We start from the raw sequence: 25251 nt of genomic DNA, 5'->3' as shown, positions 1-25251 counted from the left end.
AGAAGTTAGTAACCCCTGAGTATCACTGGGGGTGACCCAAAAAGCCAAAAAAAAAAAAAAAAAAAAGCCTAAGAAACCAAAAACACTTTGCTATGACGTGTGCGTGAGCTGGTGTGTGTCAAGCCGGGAATCACAGGGTCCACTAAAGCACAGCACATTGCGGACGGCCACAAAACAAGGACGGGAAAGAACCTCAAGGGGGTCCTCGTGCCCCCAACCCCTGGCGTCCCAGAGCCCTGGGTGTGTCCTTGAGCACCACACAGGGAGCTGGTCTCTCCCAGATCACACAGCCTAGGGGAAAGGGAAAGGGGGGGAGCGGGTCTCTGGCAGCCATTGCCACGGGGACCCAGCATGAGAGTGGGTGGGGCACCTTGGCGGGCATTATGGGAGCATGAGGAAGCTGCTTCCCACCACCAACCCCCAAAGGCTACTCACTTGCAGCAGAAGGCGACCCTGCAGGCACAGAGGTGGAGCCCACCGCAGGGCTGGGGCCACTGGGCGTCACAGTCCTCTGGTCCCCAGCCTCGGGCACGCTGCCAGGAGGCCCAGAGTCCGTGGCAGCAGCCGGGCTGGGGGAGGCGGGCGGCGCAGAGGCCGTGCTGGCTGGGTGGCTCACTCCTGCGGGGGGCGACGTCTCTGTCTCTCCCGCTTCCGGGGCAGTGACTGTGGCTGAGCTCTGGGCCCCGTCCTGGACGCTGGTGGGGGCCGGCTTAGTGGGGACCGGGCTGGACGCCTGCACAGCCGGGTCTGGGCCCTGGGGACCGGCATCAGAGACAACGGGGGAGCTGCTGGTGGTGGCCGTGGCTTTGACCGTGGGCAGCCCGACCAGGCTGGGCTGGGCGGAGGTTGCAGTGGCCTCCGTGTCCACTAGGGCTCCCACGGACGTGCTGTCGCTGGGGGCGGGGGCGGGCACCGAGCTCCCTTTGACTGTGGTTGGGGCCACAGAGGCACCTGGATCGGGACTGCGCTGCACAGTGCCATCGGGCTCAGCGCCCGGGGCATCCTTGTCCGTCTGAGTGCCAGGGCTGGGAACAGCCGTGGTCACCGCAACAGTGCTGGCCGCCGTGGGCGCTGCCGTCACTTCCTGACCCGGGGCTGCAGATGTGGCCGTGCTCTTTGGTGGTTCCACAAGCTGGGGATCTGTTTCCGGAAGACAACAGAGAATCAAGTTAGGGGCACCCCCAAGTCTCCAGCGCTCACCTACGATCATCCAAGCCGCCGTCTGGTCGAAAGCCTGAGTCCTCATGTGGGAGACGACCCCCCCAGAGGCAAGCGAAGAAAGTCCAAGGGAAATTCTGCAGAACAGGGGTGATGAGGCAGGTCGGGGGAGATTCCTGGCCCTCCCCAGGGCCGGGGACACATCTTTCATGACCACCCCAAAAGCAGACCAGCAGATCCCCTCGGCTTCCTCTCTCCCACCCACACCCACGCACAGGCCCAACTGCCCGATGGCGAGGTGAAGGAGGCCAGCTGCTCTCCGAGAGTCATCTCAAGGCGGCGAGGGCAACCCTACGGCTACATAGGTGTGCTGGGAAGAAATGGGTGGGGGTGAGTGACAGACGCGCCAGGCCAGGAAAGGGAGACCCTTAACCCACGCCCGCCCCCCCCCCCCGCCCCGTTCACGGAGAAGAGGGCGCAGTCACAACTAGGGCTAGAACCAGCTCCCAGTGAAGAATCCAGTGTCTGGTGCCGAAAGGGGGGAAGGGATGGTAGTCGCCATCGATGGCATCTCATGGCAGTTTGAGGAACTGCCCCCTGCTCAGAGACGGCTTTGATGGAGAGGAACTGGCCTCATCTGAGACGTCACTTGCTCTGCCAGCCCCGCATGCAGCCCTCCCCTGTGGGAGGCGAGACATACACACCGAGCTGGAGATGTCGGCTCGGGCCCACCCAGACCAGCGCTGCCTCCTCTGGCCCATTCCACAGCCGAACACAGAGCAAGTACCCAGCAGAGTGGGTCCCCTAAAAGAGAGGGGCCCGGGATCTACTGCTGTCCATGTGGGTGTGTTCACATGCACACGCGCACACACACACACACACACACACACACACTCACACAACACGCATATGCTCTCAGATACACACACTCACATACACTCATACTCACAGACACACACACATATACCCACACTAACACATATGCTCTCATATATTTACACAACATACACATGCTTTCACTATACACATACATACACTGTGCTATCTGGAGCGACAGCACAGTCATAGGGCGTTTGCCTTGTGCGTGGCCAGCCCGGCTGAGCCAGGTTCGATTCCTCCGTCCCTCTCGGAGAGCCTGGCAAGCTACCAAGAGTATTTCATCCGCACTGCAAAGCGTGGCAAGCTCACCGGGATGTATTCGATATGCCAAACACAGTAACAACAAGTCTCACGATGGAGACATTACTGGGCCCACTCGAGCAAATCGATGAACAACGGGAGGACAGTGCTACTGTGCAGTGCTACACAGACCACATAAGCTCTCACATATACACACACTCATACTTACATAGACACACATACACACCCACACCAACACACATATGCTCTCATATACTCAAATATGCGTTCAGTATACACGTGTATACATACACAGAATACATATGCTCTTACATATACACACAGAACACATGCTCACATACATACTCACATGCTCAACACATATACGCTCTCACATATACGCACATCCACACATCCACATACACACAAAACACACATGTACTCACATATATATACATTCACATAGACTCACAATGCTCAGGGGTTACTCCTCACTCATGTACTCACACAACACACATACGCTCTCACATATACGTACATACACACTCAGATACACACACAATACATATGCTCTCACACAACACACATACATTCTCACTGATATACACATACCCTCACACACTCACACAACATGCGTGCACTCTCACACATACACACACAATGCATGTATGTCCTTACATATACACATACACAACATATATACACTCTCACATATACACACTCACACAACATATATATGCTCTCCCATATACACACAGCCACACTCTCACACACATACTCTCACACTCACATATACACTCACTCTTACATTCACACATATACCCACACTGACACGCATATACTTTCATACACACACACACACATATACACTTACCTACTCTTACAACTTGCACACTCAAACACACATATACACATACACACAGGTACACTCACACACACACACACACACACACACTTCACTGCGAAGCAGAAGAATCTGTATCGCAGTGCAGGTAACAGAATCTCAAGGATTAAATCAGGGGTCTTCTTGTGGCTGACAGTACAGCACTAGTCAGAATTCTGCAAGAATAATGGAGCAATAATGGACTCTCATCTCTCATATCTTTTCTGCTGCTGCGGGGGGGCCCTGTGGTGGTGCTCCGAGGCTATTCCCACTGTGGTGCTCAAGAACCACTCCCAGCAGTGCTCTGAGGAGTGATGAGTCTCTGGGAAGTGACCCTGCAGAAAATCTAAATGGCACAGATGGTTACATATAATGAGGGCTTTATGGGTCAGGGAAAACTTATCATAATTACTTCTCAGGCTGAATTTTTCTTAGAGATTCCTGATAGAATATGTTAAGTCAAGCAGTTAACGGTAGCACTGTTGTTTGTTTTTTGTTCTTTTAATTTATTTCGTTGGGCCAGAGCGATAACATAGCAGGTAGGGCATTTGCCTTGCACGCAGCTGACCCAGGTTCGATTCCTCCGCCCCTCAGATAGCCTGCATGGCAAAGCCTGGCAAGCTCCCCGTGACATATTCGCTATGCCAAACACAGTAACAACAAGTCTCACAATGGAGACGTTACCAGTGCCCACTCGAGCAAATCTACGAACAATGGGACGACAGTGCTACAGTGCTAATTTATTTCTTTGGTTTTGGGGCCACACCTGGCAGTGCTCAGGGGTTTTACTCTTAGGCTCTGCATTCAGGATTTACTCCTGGCGGTGCTCTCAGGGGACCATATAGGATGCAGCGGATCGAACCCTGGTCAGCTGCTTGCAAGGCCTCTGTATATGGCTCTAGCCTGGTCCTGTTTTGTGAGTTGGTGGCCTGAAACCTGAACTCAGTGGCAGCCCACAATTCGCTGGAATGCCATGCGCTTTAAGAAAGCCTTAGATGCGCGTGAGACCTCTCCATGTCTCACTTGCTCACTCACGCTCTAACTTCATTCCTCAAAAGAGCTCACATGCCCCGCCCCCACTCCCAAGAACTTGAGAAATACTGCCTGGCTTCAGGAGTTCTAAAGTGGTCATGTTTCCGTGTCTCTGCAGGGAGAATTTGTGAGAAGTCTCTGTGGGTAGCACACTGACAGTACTTCTTCCTTTCTAACTGGTTCATCAAACAATCGGGCTTCTTGAGGCATTTGGCATCTTTGGATTTGCTGGGAGAGTGTTGGCACTGCTTCTTGGTGCTGGCTGAGGCAGTTCCCGTGGCTCGGGTACCCGAGTACAAGACCCTGATCTCAGTGTAGGGGAAATGGGTCTCCACGGGCAGGAGAAGCAAGAGCCGAACTGAATTTCCAGGAAGGACGACAGAGATCATACTCCTAAGGGGCAGTGGGGAGGAAGTTCTGTGGTCTTCTGGGTTCCTGACCAATCTCAAGGCCCAAGCAAACAGGTCTATGTTGATCCCATGATGGCAGAGCCGGGAGTAAGCCCTGAGCACCACCTGGTGTGACCCCAAGACATGAAACACAAAACAAACAGCCACAGAGAAGACTGTGGCATATCGAATACTGTTTTTGGTATTCTCTCCCACTGTTCAATCAGTGCCCACAAAGGTGCATCCTACAAAGTGCATCATGTTACACAGACCCACAGGGCACACACAGGGAACACTTGCAGCCCAGCGGGCAGACAGAGGCACCTGCAGCCTCTGGACAGGGCTGGAGCGATAGCACAGTGGTAGGGCATTTGCCTTGCATGCAGCCAACAGGGCCGACCCAAGTTCGATTCCTCCACCCCTCTCGGAGAGCCCAGCAAGCTACTGAGAGTATCTCGCCCGCACGGAAGAGCCTGGCAAGCTCCCCGTGACATATTCGATGCCAGACACAGTAACAACAAAGTCTCACGATGGAGACGTTACTGGTGCCTGTTCGAGCAAATGGATGAACAATGGGAGGACAGTGCTACAGTGCAGTACTTATATACCACACGCTATGTGTTTCGCATGGGCGAGAGCCAGTGGGGCCAGGGATCAACCAGGCAAGGCTTACACGCGGCCACCTACCCTATCTCCCCAACCACAGCGGGGCCAGGGTTCAAAACCCAGCCACTGCCTCCTGGCCATAAGAACATGCCCAAGCATGGGAGAGAGACGACAGGCAAAGGTGGCCCCTACAGCTGTGCTTCCTGACCAAGAGTCTATCTGTTCCCTGCGAAGGGATTCACACCAGGAGACAGCAACTTTCCCTTAGAATGTTTCTGTGGTCCACGGTGATGTCGAATGGGCACAGGTTGATGCCGCGTGACTGCTGAAGGAGGGGCCTTGGCAGGACAGAACACCTTTGGTTTAGCCATCCACTGCCATCCGGGTTGTTTCTGCTTCAGGACTACCAAGAAAGTGTTACTGGAAACTCTTGTGGACAGGGTTGCTGAATTTTCGCAGAGCGGCTGGCCCCGATCCAGTGCCCATTTGCCATGCTGTGCATCCCAGCCTTCAGCATCCTCACCAGCTATTTTTATCTTTTCATTAGGTTGTATCAGGAACCATGCAAATGCAGAAGAGGGGCTAGAGAGAATGGGTAGGCACTTGCCTCGCGCGTGGCCTACCTGGGTTCGATCCCTGCCACCCCATACATGGTCCCTACCCGGAACCTCCCAGGAGTGGTCTCTGAAGACAGAGCCAGGAGGAAGCCCTGAGCACCGCAGGTTACGGCCCTCAAACAAAAATGAAAGAAAAAGATGAGGAAATATATGAACAGGACAATACATCCTGACAAACAAGGCTCATCTCCTGGCTAATTTAATTATCCAAAAAACAATGACGCGCCACATTAAATAAGAAAAGTTATGATCATTTCCACACATGGAGAAAAAGCATTTGGCAAAAGGCATCATTTATTCGTAATTGGTTTGGTTTTTTTTTTTTTAAAGCTACTGCAAACTAGAAAGGATGGTCACTTTCCTAACGGAGTAAAGAATATCTCCAAAGATGCTGACAGTCAACATCCTACTTAGTCGGGAGAGACTGTGTCTCACACTGGGGTCTAACCCAGGAGACTCGCTCTTGACACTCCTACTGAAAGCTGCTCTAGTTCAGTGAGGGGGCCCAGGGGGCACCTCTGAAAACTCAACAATAAAAGGACAAGCCAAAACTGCAAAGGAAAGATACAGATGGCAAATGAGCGCAAGTACACACACACACACACACACACTGAGCACACACGCACACACACACTAACCACACATGCACGCACACACACGTGCATGCACACACAGACCACACACACATAGTTCACACACATACATAGCACACATGCACACACACACTGACCACACATGCACGCACACACACACATAGTTCACACACATACACAGCACACATGCACACACACAGACCGCACACACAGCAGCACACACGCATGCACGCATGCACACACACAAACACACATGCACACACACGCATTCACACACACAGAGACCACACACACACACACACACACACACAGAGCTCATTACTACTCATTAGCAAATGCTAGCGCAAGCTTAGATGCAGTCCTGACACAGCTCGGAGAGCAGCCTGCCTGGCAAGGGCGTGTGCCAAGCAGAATTTCTCACTCCCGACTAATACTCCAAACCAGTACTGCTACTCTAGAAGACAGTTTAGCAGTTTCTTTACAGTGAAGCACACAGTGGCCACACTGACCGAGCAGTTCCACTCTCAGTATGTGCCCAGAGAACTAAGAGTTCCTGTGGTGGCACCAAAGCCCAGCTGCAAACGTGTGTAGCCACAGTGGAAACAATCAGGATATTCTGCAATACGTGAATGGATAAGAGAACTGTGGCGTATCCGCACGCCGACGGCTCAGCAATAGAGAGGACTACCACCATGGTCTCATGGAGTTCGCATCCATAGCACCCGGGTCCACTTATATATTATGGAAAAGGCAAAACTATAGGAAACAAGGGCTGGAGCGATAGCACAGTGGGTAGGGCGTCTGCCTTGCACACAGCCAACATGGCCAACCCGAGTTCCATTCCTCTGCCCCTCTCGGAGAGCCCGGCAAGCTACCCGTGATGTATTCGATATGCCAAACACAGTAACAAGAAGTCTCACAATGGAGACGTTACTGGGACCCGCTCGAGCAAATGGATGAACAACGGGAGGACCGTGACAGTGGCAGTGATAGGAAACAAAATCTATCGGTTTTACTGGGTGGGAGAGCAACTGACAGTGAAACTGTATTTGGGGGTACTGGGGTGATGGACAGAAGAGAGCACTGGGGACCCATAGAATGGCACACCCCCACCAAAATTGAACTTTATTTCATGCAAATGTGGGGCAAGGTTGATTACTGAGATACTCAGGACACCCCACAACATGATGAAAACCTAGAAAATTAATTTAACTTTGTTACACTGGTGGGTTGAAGGTAAAGGTAAAGGTAAAGGCCCTCCCGTTGTTCATCGATTTGCTCGAGCGGGCCCAGTAACGTCTCCATTGGAGACTTTGTTGTTACTGTGTTTGGCATATCGAATACTCTCGGTAGCTTGCCGGGCTCTCCGAGAGGGGCGGAGGAATCGAACTCGGGTCGGCCATGTTGACCGCATGCAAGGCAAACGCCCTACTACCACTGTGCTATCGCTCCAGCGTGGGTTGAAGGTTAAAAAAAAAAGACTAAAATAACTGGGAGATATTTCTCCGCTGGAAAGTGAAAGACAAAGAGAATCGACATCAACAGCAAAAGGCACCGAGTGTTCCCACACCATCTGAGTCACAGCTACTTGTCCGCTAGGACTGGTGACTCTGGAACTAATGACACACGTCACAAGCCACGTTTCTCACCCTGGAGAAAGAAATTACAGATGAGGCTGGTGGACGAGGCTGAGAGCACCCAGTGAGGCTCGAGAGAGACATCGCCAAGGGGCTGGAGCGAGAGAACAGCGGGAGGGCGCTTGCCTTGGGGGCGGCTGATCTGAGCTCAATCCTGAGCACTCCAGATGGTTCCCTGAGCCCACTGGGAATAACCTCTTAGAGCCAGGAGTAAGCCCTCGGCACTGCCAGGTGTGGCTCAAAACGAGAGGGGGGTAGAGGAAGAGGGAGGAAGGAGAGGAGAGGAGAGGGAGAGGGGGAGGGGGAGGGGGAGGGGGGAGGGGGAGCGGGAGAGGAGAGGGGAGGGGAGGGGATGGGAGAGGAGAGGAGAGGAGAGGAGAGGAGAGGAGAGGAGAGGAGGGAAGGGGAAGGGAGGGGAGAGGGAGGGGGGGAGGGGAGGGTAAGAGAGGGGAGGGGAGGGGAGGGGAGGGGAGGGGAAAGGAGAGGGGAGGGGAGGGGAGGGGGGAGGGGAGGGGAGGGGAGGGGAAAGGAGAGAGGAGGGGAGGGGAGGGGGGAGGGGAGGGGAGGGGAGGGGGAGGGGAGGGGAGGGGAGGGGAGAGGAGAGGAGAGGAGAAATGAACGAGAAAGGAGGAAGAAAAAAGAGGGGAGAGAGGAGAGAGGGAGAGGAGAAAACGCAAAGAAGGGAGAGGAGGAGAGAGAGGAGAAAGACAGAAGAGGGGAGAGGAAGAGGAGAGAGAAGAGTCACTATGAGCCCGTGTTCTTAGAGGCGGTGAGACATGTATGCAGACACAGATTTGTGCACGTCCACGAGTCCCGGGATGTGCTCCCGAGAACTGTTTGTGAGCGGATGGAAGGCAGAGATGGTGCCAGCCCAACTGCTCCCCCAGTCAGCCAACCAGGGCTCCTGGGAGCAACGGCTCAGTTCGTGCTGGCAGAGAGCAGCAGCCAAGATAAGCCTGGAACATCTTGTAACGCCAGGAAGCAAAGGGAGAGCCCAGAGAAGAAAAAGAGGGAGGCAAGCCCCAAAGAACGAACTGCAAAGAGCTCGCAGGATCCACACCCGCAGCCACAGGGGGAGCCGCACGCGCCAGGGGCTGGACGGGGGCCCCAGGATGACACACGGAGAAAGGCTCGGAGTCCATCCGTATTGGGAGGTGGGTAGCAAATCAGACTTGAAAAACAATCCACGGAGCACCAAATAAAGGGTATTGGGAAGATCCGCCCAGGATGGGAGATGCATGCCGAAAGTAGACTAGAGACCGAACATGACTGCCACTCAATGCAAACCACAGCACCTGAAAGGAGAGAGAGAACAAAAGGGAGTGCCCTGACACAGAGGCAGGGTGGGATGGGGGGATGGGGGGTGGGAGGGATACTGGGATTAGTGGTAGTGGAGAATGGGCACTAGTGGAGGGATGAGTATTCGATCATTGTTTAACTGAAATTCAAGCACAAAAATTTGTTAAGTCTACAACTGTGCCTCATGGTGTTTCACTAATAAAAATTTTTAAAAAAATGTAAAAGAAAAAAGAAATGAAAAAGAATCCATGGGCTGGAGCGATAGCACAGCAGGTAGGGTGTTTGCCTCACACGCGGCCAACCTGGATTCAATACCTGGCATCCCATATGGTCCCCTGAGCACCGCTGGGAGTAATACTGAGTGCATGAGCCAGGAATAACCCCTGTGCATCATCGGGTCAGATCCAAAAAAAAAAAAACAAAAAAATTAAATAAAATAAAAACAAAAAACAAAAAGAATTCATGCCAGGGCCAGAGCAATAGTACAGTAGGTAGGTCACTTGCCTTGCACATGGCCAATCCAGGTTCAATCCCCGGCATCCCACATGGTCCCCTGAGCACCGCTGGGAGTAATTCCTGAGTGCATGAGCCAGGAGTAACCCCTGTGCATCACCAGGTGTGACCCACAAAGCAAAAAAAAAATCCATATCGCCCCCCAAAAAGGGAGATTGTCTCCCCACCTTCTCGAGGGACAAGACTGTGCGGCCCAGCCCATCTGAAGAAGGGATCAGTCTGGGAAGTCTATTCTGTTAGAGTAACTGCAGACACAGTTACTGAGGGCTGAGGCGTCCCTCCTGCTCGGGTCCAGCCTGGGTCAATCTCTGCTACTGGCCACACGGTGCCCACCACCCCCCACCCAAGCACTGCCTAACCACAAAGCACAGTCAGGCGTGGCGCTCATCACACCCTCCCCAGGGAAAGAGAAGCCTGGTGGGCACCTCACCTCACCCACACAATCAGGGGGATGTCCCTCGCGAGAACTCATGACCGGCCACAAATCATCGCATCCCCTGATAAGCTGAATGAGGTCCCCACCCTCTGCTTCCTCCTTTCCAAAAATACAGAAAAACACCAGACACACCCACATGAAGCATCGTCCACGCGAGAGAGCCAGTCAGAGCTCCAGTTTCCTGTCAGGGGGTAGGGCTCAGGCCCCGGGGCCTCACGCATGCATGCAGGTGAAGGTGCTCCACCCGGACTCCCCAGCCAGTGCGCTTAGTGAGTCAGACACTGGCAGGGACAAGTCAGAAGAGAGATGATAAAACACACCGAGTGTTCTGGAACAGAAAGAACCGCAGCAGAGGCACTAGGGACATGTGAGGAAGAGTGCAGTGGAGTGAATAGTGCTGCCTGGCACTAACTGCTCAGTGCTGATGGGCGCACTGTGTGGCGAGAGATACTCAGATGACTAACTGAGGGCCAGGAAAGACGGTGCTGCGGGCAGGATGCTTCTCGTACCCAACTGGCATTGGATCCCCTGGTACCATGAGGTCCCCTGAGCATACCGACATATTGAAAAAGGTTAGTAGTCCCAAGGACAGTAGACACAAGGGCCAGGAAGACTGTCCCATAGTTGGCAGCCTGTCTCTTGAGCTGGGGGAGAAGGCGGCTGGGATAGAGAAGGGATCACTAAGTCAATGAAGGTTGGAGGAATCGTTCGGGATGGGAGGTGTGTGCTAAAAATAGATAAAGGACCAAATATGATAGCCTCTCAGTATCTATATTGCAATCCATAATGCCCAAAGGTAGAGAGAAATGGGGGGAAATTGTCTGCCATAGAGGAAGGGGTAAGGTTGGGAAGGGGGGGGTATACTGGGGACATTGGTGGTGGGGAATGTGCACTGGTGGAGACATGGGTGTTCGATCATTGTATGACTGAATATCAAACATGAAAGCTTTGCAACTGTATATCACAGTGGTTCAATAATTAAAAAAGAAAAAAAAGAGAGAGAGAAAAAAGAAAAATGTTAGTAGTGGGGGGTTGGAGCTAGTACAAGGGGGAGGGTGTTTGCCTCGCACAAAGACAACCCAGCAGCCAACCCGGGGATGGGTTTGATCCCCGGCATCCCATAGGGTCTCCCAAGCCCTGCCAGGAGAAACGGAGTACCCCCTGGGCATTGCCGGGTGGGACCCAAAAAGCAAAGAATAATTAAATGAGTCTTAAAAAGAAAAGAAAAATGTTAGTAATTAGAGAAATACCAAATTTCATTGCATAACAATGATCATTTCCTCCCCTTCAGGATTGCTGGGTGCATCCTGGCGCTCCTCCCCCTCCCCCACCCTTTTGCCCCTCCCCCCACTCCTCACCCCCCTGTGGGCTGGCTCAGGTGTACCTGACAGCCGCAGTCCTCAGGACCCTGCAGGAAAATGCAAGCCCAGCAGCTGAGACCAAAGGGCCCCCCTAAGCTTTTCTTAATAATAAAATATGTTTGTCTTGAATGCAGAGGACCCCAGTTCAACCTCTGGCACTACACAGACCTGGGAGTAGCCCCCAGACCACTGCACGGTATAAACCCCACTAACCCCCAGATATAAAAATATCTGAGGGCTAGTGGGGAGGCAAGGCACATGGGACTCCACACACACATACTGCAGCCTTTGTTGTAATCTAAAATTATTTCAGAATAAAAACTATGGGGCCAGCAGTGGCACACAAGCCGAGCACTTCCAATGCCCCGAATTTGATCCCTGGCATGGCCCAGCTCCCCATTAGCACCACCAGGAAAAAATAAAAGTGATAAAGAAAAAACTGTTCTCACTCAAAAATAGAAACCAGGTCAGCCAGAGATAGCCCAGGAGGTTAGACCTCCAGGCCTGTGGCGGCTACTTTGGGAGACTGACCCTGGGCAATCCCTGGGCCCCTGAGCAAGCCAAAGGTCACTCCTGAGCGCAGAGTCAGGAACAGCCCCTGGGTACGGCTGGGTGGAAGGAAGGAAGGAAGGAAGGAAGGAAGGAAGGAAGGAAGGAAGGAGCGAGCCAGAGTCCTGGGGTAATCATATGCCTTTAATCTCTGGTACCACATGATTCCCTGAGCATCACTGGGCATGGCCCTGGGGGTCCCCAAGCACTGTTGGCTGACCCTAGTGGTCCCCAGCACCACAGGGCCCAAAGAGCACCACAATCTCCAGTCTGCCCACCTGGCTGGTTGAGAATCACTGGGAGGGGCCCCCTGCACCCGCCTGTGTCCCCTCTGACCAGAGGTCACTCCTGAGCGCAGACACCCCACTACCACTGACATAAAAAGAGAAACCCAAAGAAAATGAAAAAAAAACCAGAAATTAGAAAAAAACTACAACATATGCAGTCATGTTTTCTTATCTGTAAGGAAACAACCATCTGACAGAAAAAAAATTAACATAAACATTAAACAGGTACGTTGCAGGGAAAAAAAAAACAGAGGAATGAACAATGTTGTAATGAAAGAAATGCAGAATTGAATAACAAAGATCATTCCCTACCCATCAGACTGGCAACATTTGGGGTGGGGGTGGGGGCAGCGCTTGGAGGGCTGTGTGGTACCACATGGGGGTTCCCGAGTGCCAAACAGGGGTTTCATCCCTTGATCATTCTCCTGGCAGCACCTTTTTAAAGGCTGATGAGCAGAGGCGGAAGCAAGACCCAGGAGAAGTACGAACTGGTCCAAATGCGCTGGCACCTGGGAGAGTGTTTCCTGCTGGGGTCAAACTTTAGCCCATTCGCCTGCCACTTCCTAGGGTCCAGGGAGACACAGCACCCAGGCTGCAGGGTGCGTTTAGGAAGAGCACCTCGCTCGACCTATGTCACGCTGTCCACATTTCATGGACGGCAGTGTGCACAACCCAAGTCTGGTATGACCATGCCAAGCCGCCCAGCACTGGTTGTCAGCACACAGGCCCTACCTCAGGCTACACAGATGGCCACCCCCGTGCCCCCTGGCTTCTGGGAACTCAGTCAACAGTGCAAACTGCCCCGCCCACAGTTAGCCCGGCCCCGATCTCTGACACCATGTAGGGTTCCCCAAGCACCAGCAGGAGTGATCCCTGAGCACAGAGCCCATAGTAGCCCAAGTACTGCGGGGTTTGTTCCCAAAACAAAACCCAAAATTCATCTGACTGCAGCATTCATACAAATACACACAGGCTCAGTGTGTCATCATTATTCCCTGCACAATACGGTCTTACGGATGGGGTTGGGGGGGAGGTGGAGGAATGGTGTAAGAACTGTTGGTGTAGGGGCCAGAGTGATAGCACAGTGGGTAGGGCGTTTGCCTTGCATGTGGACGTCCTGGGTTTGATCCCCGGCATCCCATATGGTCCCCCAAATTCTGCCAGGATGTAATTCCTGAGTTCAGAGTCACGAGTAACCCCTGAGCATCTCCGGGTGTGACCCAAAAAGCAAAAAAAAAAAAAGAACTATTGGTGTGTAATCCAAAGATAACCTAAAGCGGTGGATGTGGATTAGCTCCATGTAGATACAAGCATGTGATATCTCTCTCTCTCACACACACACACACACACACACACACACACGAATCCCACTCAGCATCTCTGGGGTTCAGGAACCAACCCCAGGTGGGTCCAACCATGTAAATGTCCTCAGACACACAGAGGGAGCAAATGCTCTATACGGCCACAAGGAGCCACCACAAATTGAAGATGAAGGTCATCACCTTTTCAACTGATCCATCACTGTCACTGTCCTCCCGTTGTTCATCGATTGGCTCAAGCGGGCTCAGTAACGTCTCCATTGTGGCAAATGTTACTATGTTTGGCATATCGAATACGTCACGGGTAGCTTGCCAGGCTCTGCCGTGCGGGCGAGATACTCTCGGTAGCTTGCCGGGCTCTCCGACAGGGGCGGAGGAATCGAACTCGGGTTGGCCATGTTGGCTGCTTACAAGGCAAACGCCCTACCCACTGTGCTATCGCTCCAGCCCAACTGACCCATAAGTACTCTAAAATGATACTAAATGAGAACAAGGCTGCAGAGATGACTTCCTTCATGGGACTCCAAGATTGGCAAAAAAATGGTTTTTGGGGGGTTGGGGGTTGTTTTTTGTGTGGTTTTTTTTTTTTTTTGCTCTTTGGGTCACACCCAGCATTGCTCTGGGGTTACTTCTGGCTCTGCACTCAGGAATTACTCCTGACAGTGCTTGGGGGACCATATGGGATGACAGGGATTGAACCCGAGTCAGCTGTGTGCAAGGCAAAAGCTCTACCTGCTATACTAATCTCTCTGGCTCCAGAAAAAAAAGTATTATTACAGAAACAGAACATATTCCTACAATGTTACAGAGATTCTGACATATTTCATGTAACAAATATCTTCTTAGGGGTTCGACAAGGGCTTGAACCCTTTCCCAGGCAGGGCATGACAGATGGAGCTGAGTGATGAGACGGGCATGTGGAAATCCCGGTCAGGTCCATGCATGACCCGCTGACTGACAGAGCAACACATCAAGGGAAGAGCTACCTGTGTGCAGAAAACTTAGTTTATGAAGAGAAGCAGAGAAATTCGGCAGTCACTGGAGGAAATGGTATAGTTAAGAAAGCTTTGTGGGGCTGAAGTGATAGCACAGCAGGTAGGGCATTTGCCTTGTGGCCAACCTGGTTCGATCCCCAGCATCCCGTATGGTCTTCTGAGCACCGCCAGGATTAATTCCTGAGTGCATGAGCCAGGAGTAACCCCCAGCATCACTGAGTATAACCCAAAAAGCAAAAAAAGAAAGTTTTGCAATATCAGGGCTCAGACCCAGGGCCTCTAGGAGGTGAGACTTGCCCTAGAGCCCTGGGACACACACCCCAGCCCTTGCTTTTCTTTTCCAGAGAGGAGTGAGAGTGGCTAGAAACGCTCTTTTTGCCGACTCCCTCTGACACAGAAGAAGGGGTACACATGTGCTGATCCCAAGCCAAGCCCCTCGACTCCACCACAGAAGACCACTGTCGAAACCGGAAGGAAAGAGACAGAGACTGACATTTGCAATTTGGGTGAGGGGCAAGTAAACTCCCACTGAAGGAGGAGTTTCCAATCTAGATCTGCTCTGCTGATGAAGAAGCCAGGAGGGCAGGTGAGGGGGAAAAGGGGCAGGAAGCACTCATCATCCTGGAAACAGGAAGTGCGACTTCTAGAGAAGCAGACCTCCAACAGCATGAGGAGGAGTGGGGGCTTCACAAGACCCCCATCGCGCAATCCGGCTCCAAAGGGCACTTCAGCAGATGGGGAATGGGGAGAATTCCCAGGGATCCAGGCGCTGCAGCTCAGAGGTCTGTGTGGGAGGTAAAGGTGGCCCACCTCCAGGGCCGCTAAGCTCTGGAATCAGAATTGTGCACGAACCCCAAACCCCGTCAATCGGCCCCCCGGACTCTGATCAAGGTGAGGTCCTGGAGCTGGATCAGAGGCATGGAAAGGGGGAAGCACATGAGGCCAGAGATGGCGGGAAGGTTAAGGCTCTCACCAAGCGGCTGCAACCCTGGTTGGACAACCCCCTCATGCCCACACAGGGTCCCCTGAGCACTACTGCCAAGAGCGACCCCCAAGCAGAACCAGGTGTTACCTTCCCTCTCCCCAAAATAAAATCAAGGCAGGTTCACTTGCCATTGGGTTTTGTTTGTTTTTGTTTCAGTAAAAAGAGTTTACTCTCATTACCAAAAACCTCTATTAGCAGTATCAGGGGTTTTTGTTTCTTTGTTTTTTATTTTTTTTGTTTGTTTGTTGTTTTTATTGATTCACCATGAGGTACCGTAACAAAACTTTCATGTTTGAGCTTCGATCATACAGTCATCAAACACCCATCCCTTCACCAGTGCACGTTTTTCCACCACCAAAATACACCTCCCCCTGCCACACATGGCAGACAATTTGCACGATACTCTCTTTCTCTACTTTAATTACCTTCGGTATTTCGAGACCAGTCCCACCACCACTCACCCCTGCCGCCAAGTCAATGCTAGTCAATGTGTTTTGTACAACTTGTTACAGATACAATATAATGTCTAGGAATTCTAAACCTTTAATAATTAGGATCGGAAGAGATCACTGCAGCAAGTTGCTCGGGTCCGAGATCCTTTGTGTGTCTCTGGATCATGCCATTGGGTTTTGCCGAGTGGGAGAGAATGAGGATGAGGCCTGCAGGGTGTTTGTGAGCTGTTGTGAGTGTTGGCTGGCCCAGGGCGCACATTAACTAATTCTGGTTCTGGACCCCAAACCGGGAGCATCCCACAGTTCCTGACTGAGATGGAAAACAGGGCTCCTGCCTGCGAAGCGAGTAGTGCTCATCTCCTGGCGCCAGCCGCCGGCTCCCCCAGCCACCGAGGGGCATGCAGCCCTCCACCTCCCACGAGGGCTGCTTCCTCCCGTTCTCAGCCCTGGACAGAGCTGGGCCGGCCCCCACCTATTAATAGCGGCAAGGAAACTGGAAAGAATGCCCCAGGAAGAGGGCGTGTGGAAGGGCCCCCTCCTTCCCTGGCTCTGGTGACTGTCCCCGGGGAACGGGGGGCGGCAACCGGGAGCAGCTGCCATCCTCCACAGAGACCCCTGACACTTGGGTCTGCCTGCGTCATGGACTAGAGGGTCCCGGGGCTCCCCCAGGGAAAGACATGTCCCCCCACTCACCCTGCCCCTCCAGCACAAGACTGTGTCTGTAGGCCCATCTGCCCTTCCAGCCACTTGGAAAGCCTAGCCAGGACGCCCGCAGGGCCCATGCACCCCATCCAGCCCCCCAGCTTGGAAAGGTTCTGTCTGAGTCCTCACTGCTCTGTAGTGAAGACTTGGGGTCCTGACAAGTCCCTCACCTCCAGCCTGCCGTTCCCAGTACTTCCTGCTGGCTGAGCTAATCCACTAAGCACGCTTCTGGGGTCTCCCCCCACACACACCCACCCCAAGGCGAGATGCTGTTCTTGGAGGCGGAATGCTCCCCTCTTCCACTCAAGAGTATCGGACCTGGGCCAAGCCTTTATAACAGCTTGCAGAGATGGTGCAGAGGGGAGGGCGCCTGCCTAGCACGTAGCCAAGCCAGGGTTCGAGCCCCAGAACCACATCTGGTCCCCTAAGTGTAAGGCCTGAGCACAATGGGTGTGTGGCCCCAAAACCAAAAACTAAAAAAAGGGGGGGGGAAGAGGGAGGGTAGGGGAAGAGAAGAGGCTGGACACCAGGAGCCAGCACTGGAGCAGAGTGGGGGAAGCCAGCCTTGCATGTGGAAGGACCCAGGTTCGATCCCCGCTATCACATGCTGGTGTGCATGAGCGCACACACACATATGCACACGCACACACACACACATGCACACGCACACATGCATGCATGCACGCACATGCGTGCACACACACACACAGAGCACAGCACAAAGGGTGCATGGCTCTGCATGGGGATAGGAGGCTCAGGTTTGATTTGCTGCATCACAGGGTCCCCTGAGCACCATTCACAGTGACCTCCAGGCACTAAGCCCCCGGGAGTAGCCCCCCTAAGTACTGCTGGGTGTGGCCTGGAAACCAAACCAAACTCAGATCCCCTCCAAACCACCTCCTCCAAAGTCCTAAGCAGGCGGTGACACACTCGCAAGGCGCCAGTGGGCAACGTCGGGCCAGTGAGAGCGTCGGGTGTGGGCCGATGGCCACCTCTTGCTTGCCCAGTGGGGTCTCAGCTTGGCCTCTTGTACTGAAGGGCCACGAGAGACACAGGCTAGGTGCAGGTGTCTGTCTGCACTCCCCTGGGAACTGGGCGGCCGCTGGCTCTGCTGAACTTGTCACCCTATCAGTGTCCCACCCTGTCACACCTCCACCATCACCCGTGTCCCATGAGGAAACTCGTCACTGAACTTCGGGCTGGAGCTCTGGGATGACCGCGCCCCTGGGTGTAATCTCATCTGCAGAGATCTTTGTGCCAAACAAAGGTTCCAAGGGTTCTGCCTTTCGGTCTACAGGGGACATCCAGTCAGTGTCCATCTGGAACACAGGGTCCCCTGGTCCCCAGGGGTGCTCTTATGCCTCTCCGAACAGCGCCCTGCTTGGGTTGGGGATGCCCCAAAAGGTACCAGAGCAAGTTCCCTGAGACGAACCTAAAGCTTTATGCTCCCCCAAATTCCTATGTGGAAGTCCTAGACCCCCCAACTCCTAGGTGAGGGTATTAGGAGGGGGCCACTGTGAGAGGGGAGACCCCAGGGTCTCCTGTCCTTAGAAGAGGCAGCCGTGCCACCCAAGCTTTGCCATCTGCATGAGGTCACACACGAGAAGGCGGCCCCGGGCAAGCCAGAAAAGGGTCTCCAGAACCTCACTCACCACACCTCCCCCTCCACAGCCTGGGAGACTCAGGGTCTGTGGCTGAGCCCCTCCCTCCCTGGGCAGATGACCAGGACAGACACTAAGACAAGAGCGGGGATGGTAAAAGGGACTGTCCACAGGTAGCTGTGTCCAGCAGTCCCACTGATGAGAAGAGGCACTCGGGACCGAGGCAAGGAGAAGAGTGAGGGCACAGGAAGGATTGTCCACGGGCAGGCCGAGGGCAGGCCATGTGGTCCAGGGAGGGCCATGTTCTCCACCACCACTTCCCCCCCCCCCCCCCCACACACACCCATGTCCCTTCCAGCCACTTGGCTGTCCCACAGCCAGACCATCCTCCTGGTGCTTCTGGCCACAGGCCAGCACCCCCACGGGCCTAGTGGAGTCTCGTCAGCGCTCCCTGTCCCAGAGGGGCTGCAGCGGCCCCTCAGGAGATAATTCCTGGCATTTTCCAAGTCGGGAATTGTTCTGTTCTTATCAGCTGGTTTCAGCCAGCCGGGCGGGGCTCCAGCAGGCTGCCTGTCCGAGGACCTCACCAAGTCCCCACTTCCTCCTCTGTCCTGTCCCCCCATACCTGGGACTGAGACCCAGCAACCACAGGACACAGCTCCCATCTGCTCACCTGGCCCGGCCCCACCACGGGACCCTCGACCCACCAGGCTGCCAGTGTGCCAGTGTGTCTGAAGCCTGACTCCCCCTTCGCACTGACCAGGCGCCTCAATTCCTCATGTCCCCCGGCGTCAAAGTGAAGAGGAAGCTCAAGGCAGACAGCTGGGGGAGGGCTGGGGCTCATAGTCTGCACGCAGGAGCCCCAAGTCCACTCCTGGGCACCCCACGATCCCCCCCAGCGCCAGGCAGGAAGGAGCTCCCGGATCATAGGCAGTGTGGCCTGAACATCAAAACGGGCTCATGAGGCTGGAGACAGCATAGCAGGTAAGGTGCTTGTCTTCCATAGGGCTGGCCTGGGTTTGATCCTCAGCATCAAATATGATCCCCGAGCACTGCCAGGAGGGATCCCTGAGCTCATACCCAGGAGTAAGCCCTGAGCATCACTAGGTGTGGCCCCAAAACAAAAGTTAAAGGTAAAAACAGGGGCCGGGCGGAGGGGAGGGGGCCGTGGCAAAACAGCAGCAGGCAGAAGGTTCAGCGCAGCAGGAAATGCTCAGTGCCCGCTGGCACCCACTGGGTTCCCATGCACTCTGTGTCAGGGGCACCAGTGGGCACACTGGGGGCTGAGAGGGGTAGTGTGGTCGTCAGGACAAGACCCAGACGGGGAGGAAGAGGAAGTCGAGGCCGGGGCGGGGTCGCCCCAGGAAGAACTTCCAACTCCCACAAGGCAGGGAGGATCCCTGCTGGGCATCCTGGGGGGAGAGCCTGATCAGCAGTCTCATCAGGACAAAGGGGTCAGCTACTCCAGACCAAGTGGCCCCAGGACCTGCACCGGGGGTCAGGGCCACATGTGTGACCAGGGGAGAGCCTGAAAAGTACCCCACCTCTTCCTTTACAGGAGCCGGGAGAAGAGGAACCCTAATAAGAGGGTCTGATTTGGGGAGGAGGCAGCGTCGGGTATATTCTCAGTATCCTGACTGATGTGGCTTCCCAGCAGGCGTTTACTTGGTCTCTCACTGGATGTGAACCAATTCCAGAAGATTCTGGGATGAAGAACCCAAGTGGAGAAAGGGTCCCGGGCCTCTTCCAAACCTCAGCACAGCAGGGTTCGAAGCCGGTGTCTGAGGCAGAAGTGGATTCATCCAAGGGTACCCCGAGCCCCGAGGTGGAGAGATTAGGGTGCAGGGGAGGAGCTGGCTCTCATTCTGGGGCCAAGCCCTCTTGACCAAGCCAGCCGGGTCACTGCCACAGTCCAGAAGCACTGACTGCTTTTTAACTTAACTTTTGGGGGGCTGGAGCGATAATACAGCGGGTAGAGTGTTTGCCTTGTACACGGTCAACCCAGGTTCGATTCCCAGCATCCCATATGGTCCCCCAAGCACCGCCAGGAGTAATTCCTGAGTGCAGAGCCAGGAGTAACCCCTGAGCACTGCAGGGTGTGACCCAAAAAGCAAAAATAAAAAAAAAATTTTTTAATTTAACTTTTTTGTTTAGAGAGAGCATACCTGGCAGTGCTCAGGGATGACCGACTCCTGGTTCTGCGCTCAGGGATCACTCCTGGTGGAGCTCGAGAGACCATAAAGGGTGCTGGGGATTGAACCTAGGACATGCAGGACCAGCACCTTGACCCTTCATGGTCTCTCTGAAGTCTGATTTTTTTTCCCAGCTCTGCTGGGCCTCTCCTCTGGGGTGGTCCTGAAGTGCCACTGAGTCACTCATCCCTGCCAACTACAAGGGACTCGGATGAGAAGACAGCAACCATGTTTGCAGCCCAACAGCCAAGACAGATGCTAGAGTGTCTCTCTCAGAGTCAGAAGCAAGAATAAGGAGCCAGAGCATAGGCTTCCAGTGCTCAAAGCTGAGTCCAGCCCTGGGTGTCACATGCCCCCACTGCCAATACTGCACGGTGCAGCCCCAGCACCAGCGATCACACCGCCCCCCAAGTACCAGTGGGCCCCCAGCACCTGCGGCACAAGCCTGGCCAGGCATAGTTCCTGGGCAGAGCCCTACTCAGCACCTTGGAGGGCTGGGCAGGATCTCTAAGGGCTGGAGCGTGGGTCTTGCAATCCGGACCTGAGGTTCCATCCCTAGCACCCACGTGATCTCCAAGCACCAGCTGAAATGCCCCCCCAAGCACCGTACTGGGACAAAACCAAAAACATCAAAGTAAAAATGTCGGTTCAAAAACCTAAGTGCAGTGGCTGGAGCAATAGCACAGCAGGTAGGGCATTTGCCTTGCATGTGGCCAACCCGGGTTCAATTCCCAGCATCCCAGATGGTCCCCCGAGCACACCACCAGGAGTGATTGCTGGGTGCATGAGCCAGGAGGACCCCCTGAGCATTGCCAGGTATGACCCCAAAAAAAAAACAAATAAATAAATAAACAAACCTAAGTGCATCACGCCCAGTAACGGGCAGGCGAGGGCATTGGCAAGGAGGGGCTCGGCCCTAACACCCAGACTCCCAGCTCCAGGAACAGGCTCTATACCGTCGGGCAGGGCTGAGCTGTGCAGCCAGGAGGCGGTGAAGCAGGACCCACACCCCCTTGGGCTGGGGCGCAGCGCCGCTGGTCCCCTCGCAGTCCCTTCCCTGGCCCTGGCCTGCGCCAGTCCCTCCAGAGCTGGGACCCGGAAGAGACGAGGTGGCAGGTGCAGAAAGGGCCTATGGGCCAGCTCAGAGAGGACTTCGCCTCCGCCTAATCCCCACCAAGGGACAACAACGAAGACCTCTACAGAGGCCAAACTGGAGGCTGGGGCTGGTAGCCCCGCCCTAGGGACTGTCCTGGTGGGGGTCCGGAGGCAGAAACCCATGACGCGAGGCCTGCAACCTCTGCGGAAAGCTCCTGTCTCCCTTCCTCCCATTCTGCATTGTCCAGGCTCCTCTGCTGGACGCAAGGGGACGAGCAGGGCCCAGAACCCAGCCCGCTCCCTGCCCCACGGAGGTCCCCAGCCCTGGCCTGCCGCCTACCCCCAAGCCCTGGCAGCATGGGGACAAACCTATCAGATCTGGGGGTCGGTCGGGCAGCAACTGCCATCTGCAAACACAGATCAGCCTCCTGAAAACAATCCTCTCTGCAGGGCCTCTTAATCCTGGGGCCGCTGCCGCCAGGCAGGGGAACCCTGATCTGTCTGGCGGTGCCCAGCGCCTGAGTGTACCCGACCACCATGGGCGGGTGGGGGGGGCCGAGAGCGCGTGGGCCCCTCCTGGGATCTCGGCCCCCTTGCCTGGCCACTGAGAGGGAGGCGCCTGTCCTGGGATCTGGGAACAAAGTGGAGACAGAAAGCAGTGGACCAGGAGAGCGCTCAGCAGACTGGATGCCCGGACTCAGTGTCCAGCGCCCTGGGGCTTCCCCAAGCCCTGACAGGTGTGGCCCCAAACCAAACTACAGACGATCAAGTAAAATTAAGCGAGGTATCAGGGTGGCTGAGGCAGGGGTGGTGGTGGTGGGGGGGGTTGGTGGCAGGGGTTGGAGCTGGATGTGAAAGCCTAGTTCCGGACCTGCCCGTCTACATCCTCCATGGACTGGACACACACAACAGGGGGCAGTGGGCAGTGGGCAGCGTAGTAGAGTGTGTTGCATGAGACCACAGGCAGGAGTTCACAGCCAGTGTCCACTGTGGCCTGGGCCCGTATCCTGTCCACGTCCCCCACAGCCTCCCCATCCAGCAGTGGTCTTCACCCACAGGTCCAGCGGGGACAAAGGCTGAACACCATTGGTCTGGCACCGTGCAGAGAGCTGCAGGTTCTGGACATAGCGAAACAGTTACTGTCTGTGAGTTGGGGGGGAAGGGGGGATGGAGAAGGCAGGGGGCACAGGGACGCCCCCCTCCGCACATACCACACCCCCTCCCCAGTCTCCCTTCGCCATCCCTGGAAAACAACCCAGGCAAACCCTTTCCCGAGGGCGCACTCTGGCACTCCCACGCCACCGCCTCCCGTGAAAATAGCCAGATGTGGTCGGGGCTGTGCCCAGGAGCCCTCCGCCAAGGCCCAGCTCCGCTCCCCACCGTAGACAAACAAGGGCGGCAGCTGCGGGGGCCTGTCCGTTTCCCACGCCGCGGGCCAGCGGGAGGGCCAGCACAGGCTCCCCCCACCCCATGCCCACGTCAGGAGACACTCAGGGCTTCCTCCTGGCTCTGGGCGTAGAGAGCACTCCTGGAGGAGCTCATGGGACCATATGGGATGCTGGGGATGGACCCCAGGTTGGCCGTGCGCCGGGCCAGCACCGTACCCACTGGAATGTCTCTGCGGCCCCTGGTTTCGGGGAGCTGGAGGAAGGGAGGTGCGGGGCTGGAAGAACAAACAAAACCCCGATATGAATAGGGCCAAACAATCGAGGGCTGCACGCCCGCCCCCCACCCACCCCCCCACAGGGCCTGTGGGGAAAGTTAAAAGCCGCCACGTTCCTTTCAAACAAAGCCAAGACTCCCCGTGTCTGAGAGGCTGGAGGGCGCGGAAGCTCCGTTTCCTCCGGCCCCGCCTGGGGAAGTGAATCAAGAATCCCAGCCGCTGTCCCAGGGCCCAGGGACCTCCCCGGCAAGGGCCAGGCCTCCACAACCCAGAGGGGGCTGGGCTGCGAGTCAGGGACCAGCTACATGTCACACGCGGGCCATATGCACAATAAACACACCCAAAGACATGTACATGACCACACGTACACACACACGGAGACACTGAACACACCATGTGTATGGTGTAGGACACCATACACATGCTACACGTGACAACACCACAGGTATACACCCCAAAGACATGTACACGGCCACATACATACACACCAAATACACCAAACACCACACACATGCCACACACATCACAACCCCACACACATACACATCATAACACACTCCAAAGACACATACACGATCACACACATATACACTGAACACACCACAGGCACTATACACACATACACATATCACAAATGCCATATGCATGCATACCATAACACACCAAAGACATGTACATGTACCACACACATGACATACGGATACTACACACATCATACACATATACCACACACACCAAACACACATCACAGAATCACACACCGTACACACAAATACACCACACACGCACACACACAACATATAAAACAAAGCTGCACCAGGACCCACCCCAAACCGAGGCTTCCAGGGCTGAAATTCTGGGTATCACACGCCTCACAAACACACCAGACACAAACACATGACACACATACATCCACCACACACGTCACAAACACATAAACACACAGCACAAAGATACCACACAGCATACATGCAGACACATACATGCACCAACACACATCATGAACACATAATCACACAGGACACCAAAAAATCCACATACCATTTAACATACCACACACATGCGTACACACATGCACGCACGCACGCACGCACGCACATGTGTACTTCCCAGCTCTCCTCAGAACAAACAGCTGGGCACCAGGACTGAGGGGGCTTGGACGAGCTCACGAGACTGCTGGCGCACCCAGACCCCCAGAAAGGGAGGCGCCGCCTCCTCCCCTGGCCCTGCTCCAGTTTCTTGGTTGTCTTTCCAGACCTGCACCCAGCGGAGGCTCCCAGGGCTGAAATTTGGGCCTCCCCAAGTGAAGGGGTTTTCTGAGCCTCGAGAATGGACCGTGGGGGCCTGAGACAGCCCTAGCACATCCGGGAATGTCCGAGGCCCCGGGTCCAACCCTCAACACTGCCATGCGCACTGCCCCCCACTCCCCCATCACCTCCTGCCTACCCAGCAGTGGGCCTGGGTCCCCAAGCTCTGCCAGGGGTCAGCCCTAAAAATGAAAGAAGAAACTGGCTAACCGGACAGCTGGGCTGCCTCTCAGCGCCTCTCCAGGCTGTCCTTGCTTTACGGGGGTGACTTTGGGTCAAGGGTGCGGCCAGAGGTTCTGGAGAGACAGCACAGCGGGGGAGGCACATGCCTGGCATCCGCACCCACCCCCCAAATCCAGGTTCCATCCCGGCACCACAGGGTTCCTCAAGCACTGCCAGGGTCACTCCTGAGCACCGTCAAGTGTGGCCCACTCAATATTCCCACCCCCAAAGAGGTGGCA

General features: G+C 54.8%; 1 protein-coding gene across 1 annotated transcript in view; it reads right to left on the bottom strand.

Moving 5' to 3' along the window:
* PODXL (podocalyxin like) overlaps nucleotides 1-25251 on the bottom strand; it is a 49469-nt gene that overhangs the window by 10631 nt on the left and 13587 nt on the right. Inside the window, exon 2 of the mRNA XM_056123977.1 lies at nucleotides 436-1140. Within this exon, the coding sequence (XP_055979952.1) occupies nucleotides 436-1140 (705 nt within the window). The remainder of the gene's footprint in view (nucleotides 1-435; nucleotides 1141-25251) is intronic.

This window comes from Sorex fumeus, unplaced genomic scaffold (assembly GCF_029834395.1).
Source record: "Sorex fumeus unplaced genomic scaffold, SorFum_2.1 ptg000048l, whole genome shotgun sequence".
Lineage (NCBI taxonomy): Eukaryota > Metazoa > Chordata > Mammalia > Eulipotyphla > Soricidae > Sorex > Sorex fumeus.
This window is presented reverse-complemented; position numbering and strand designations above follow the sequence as displayed.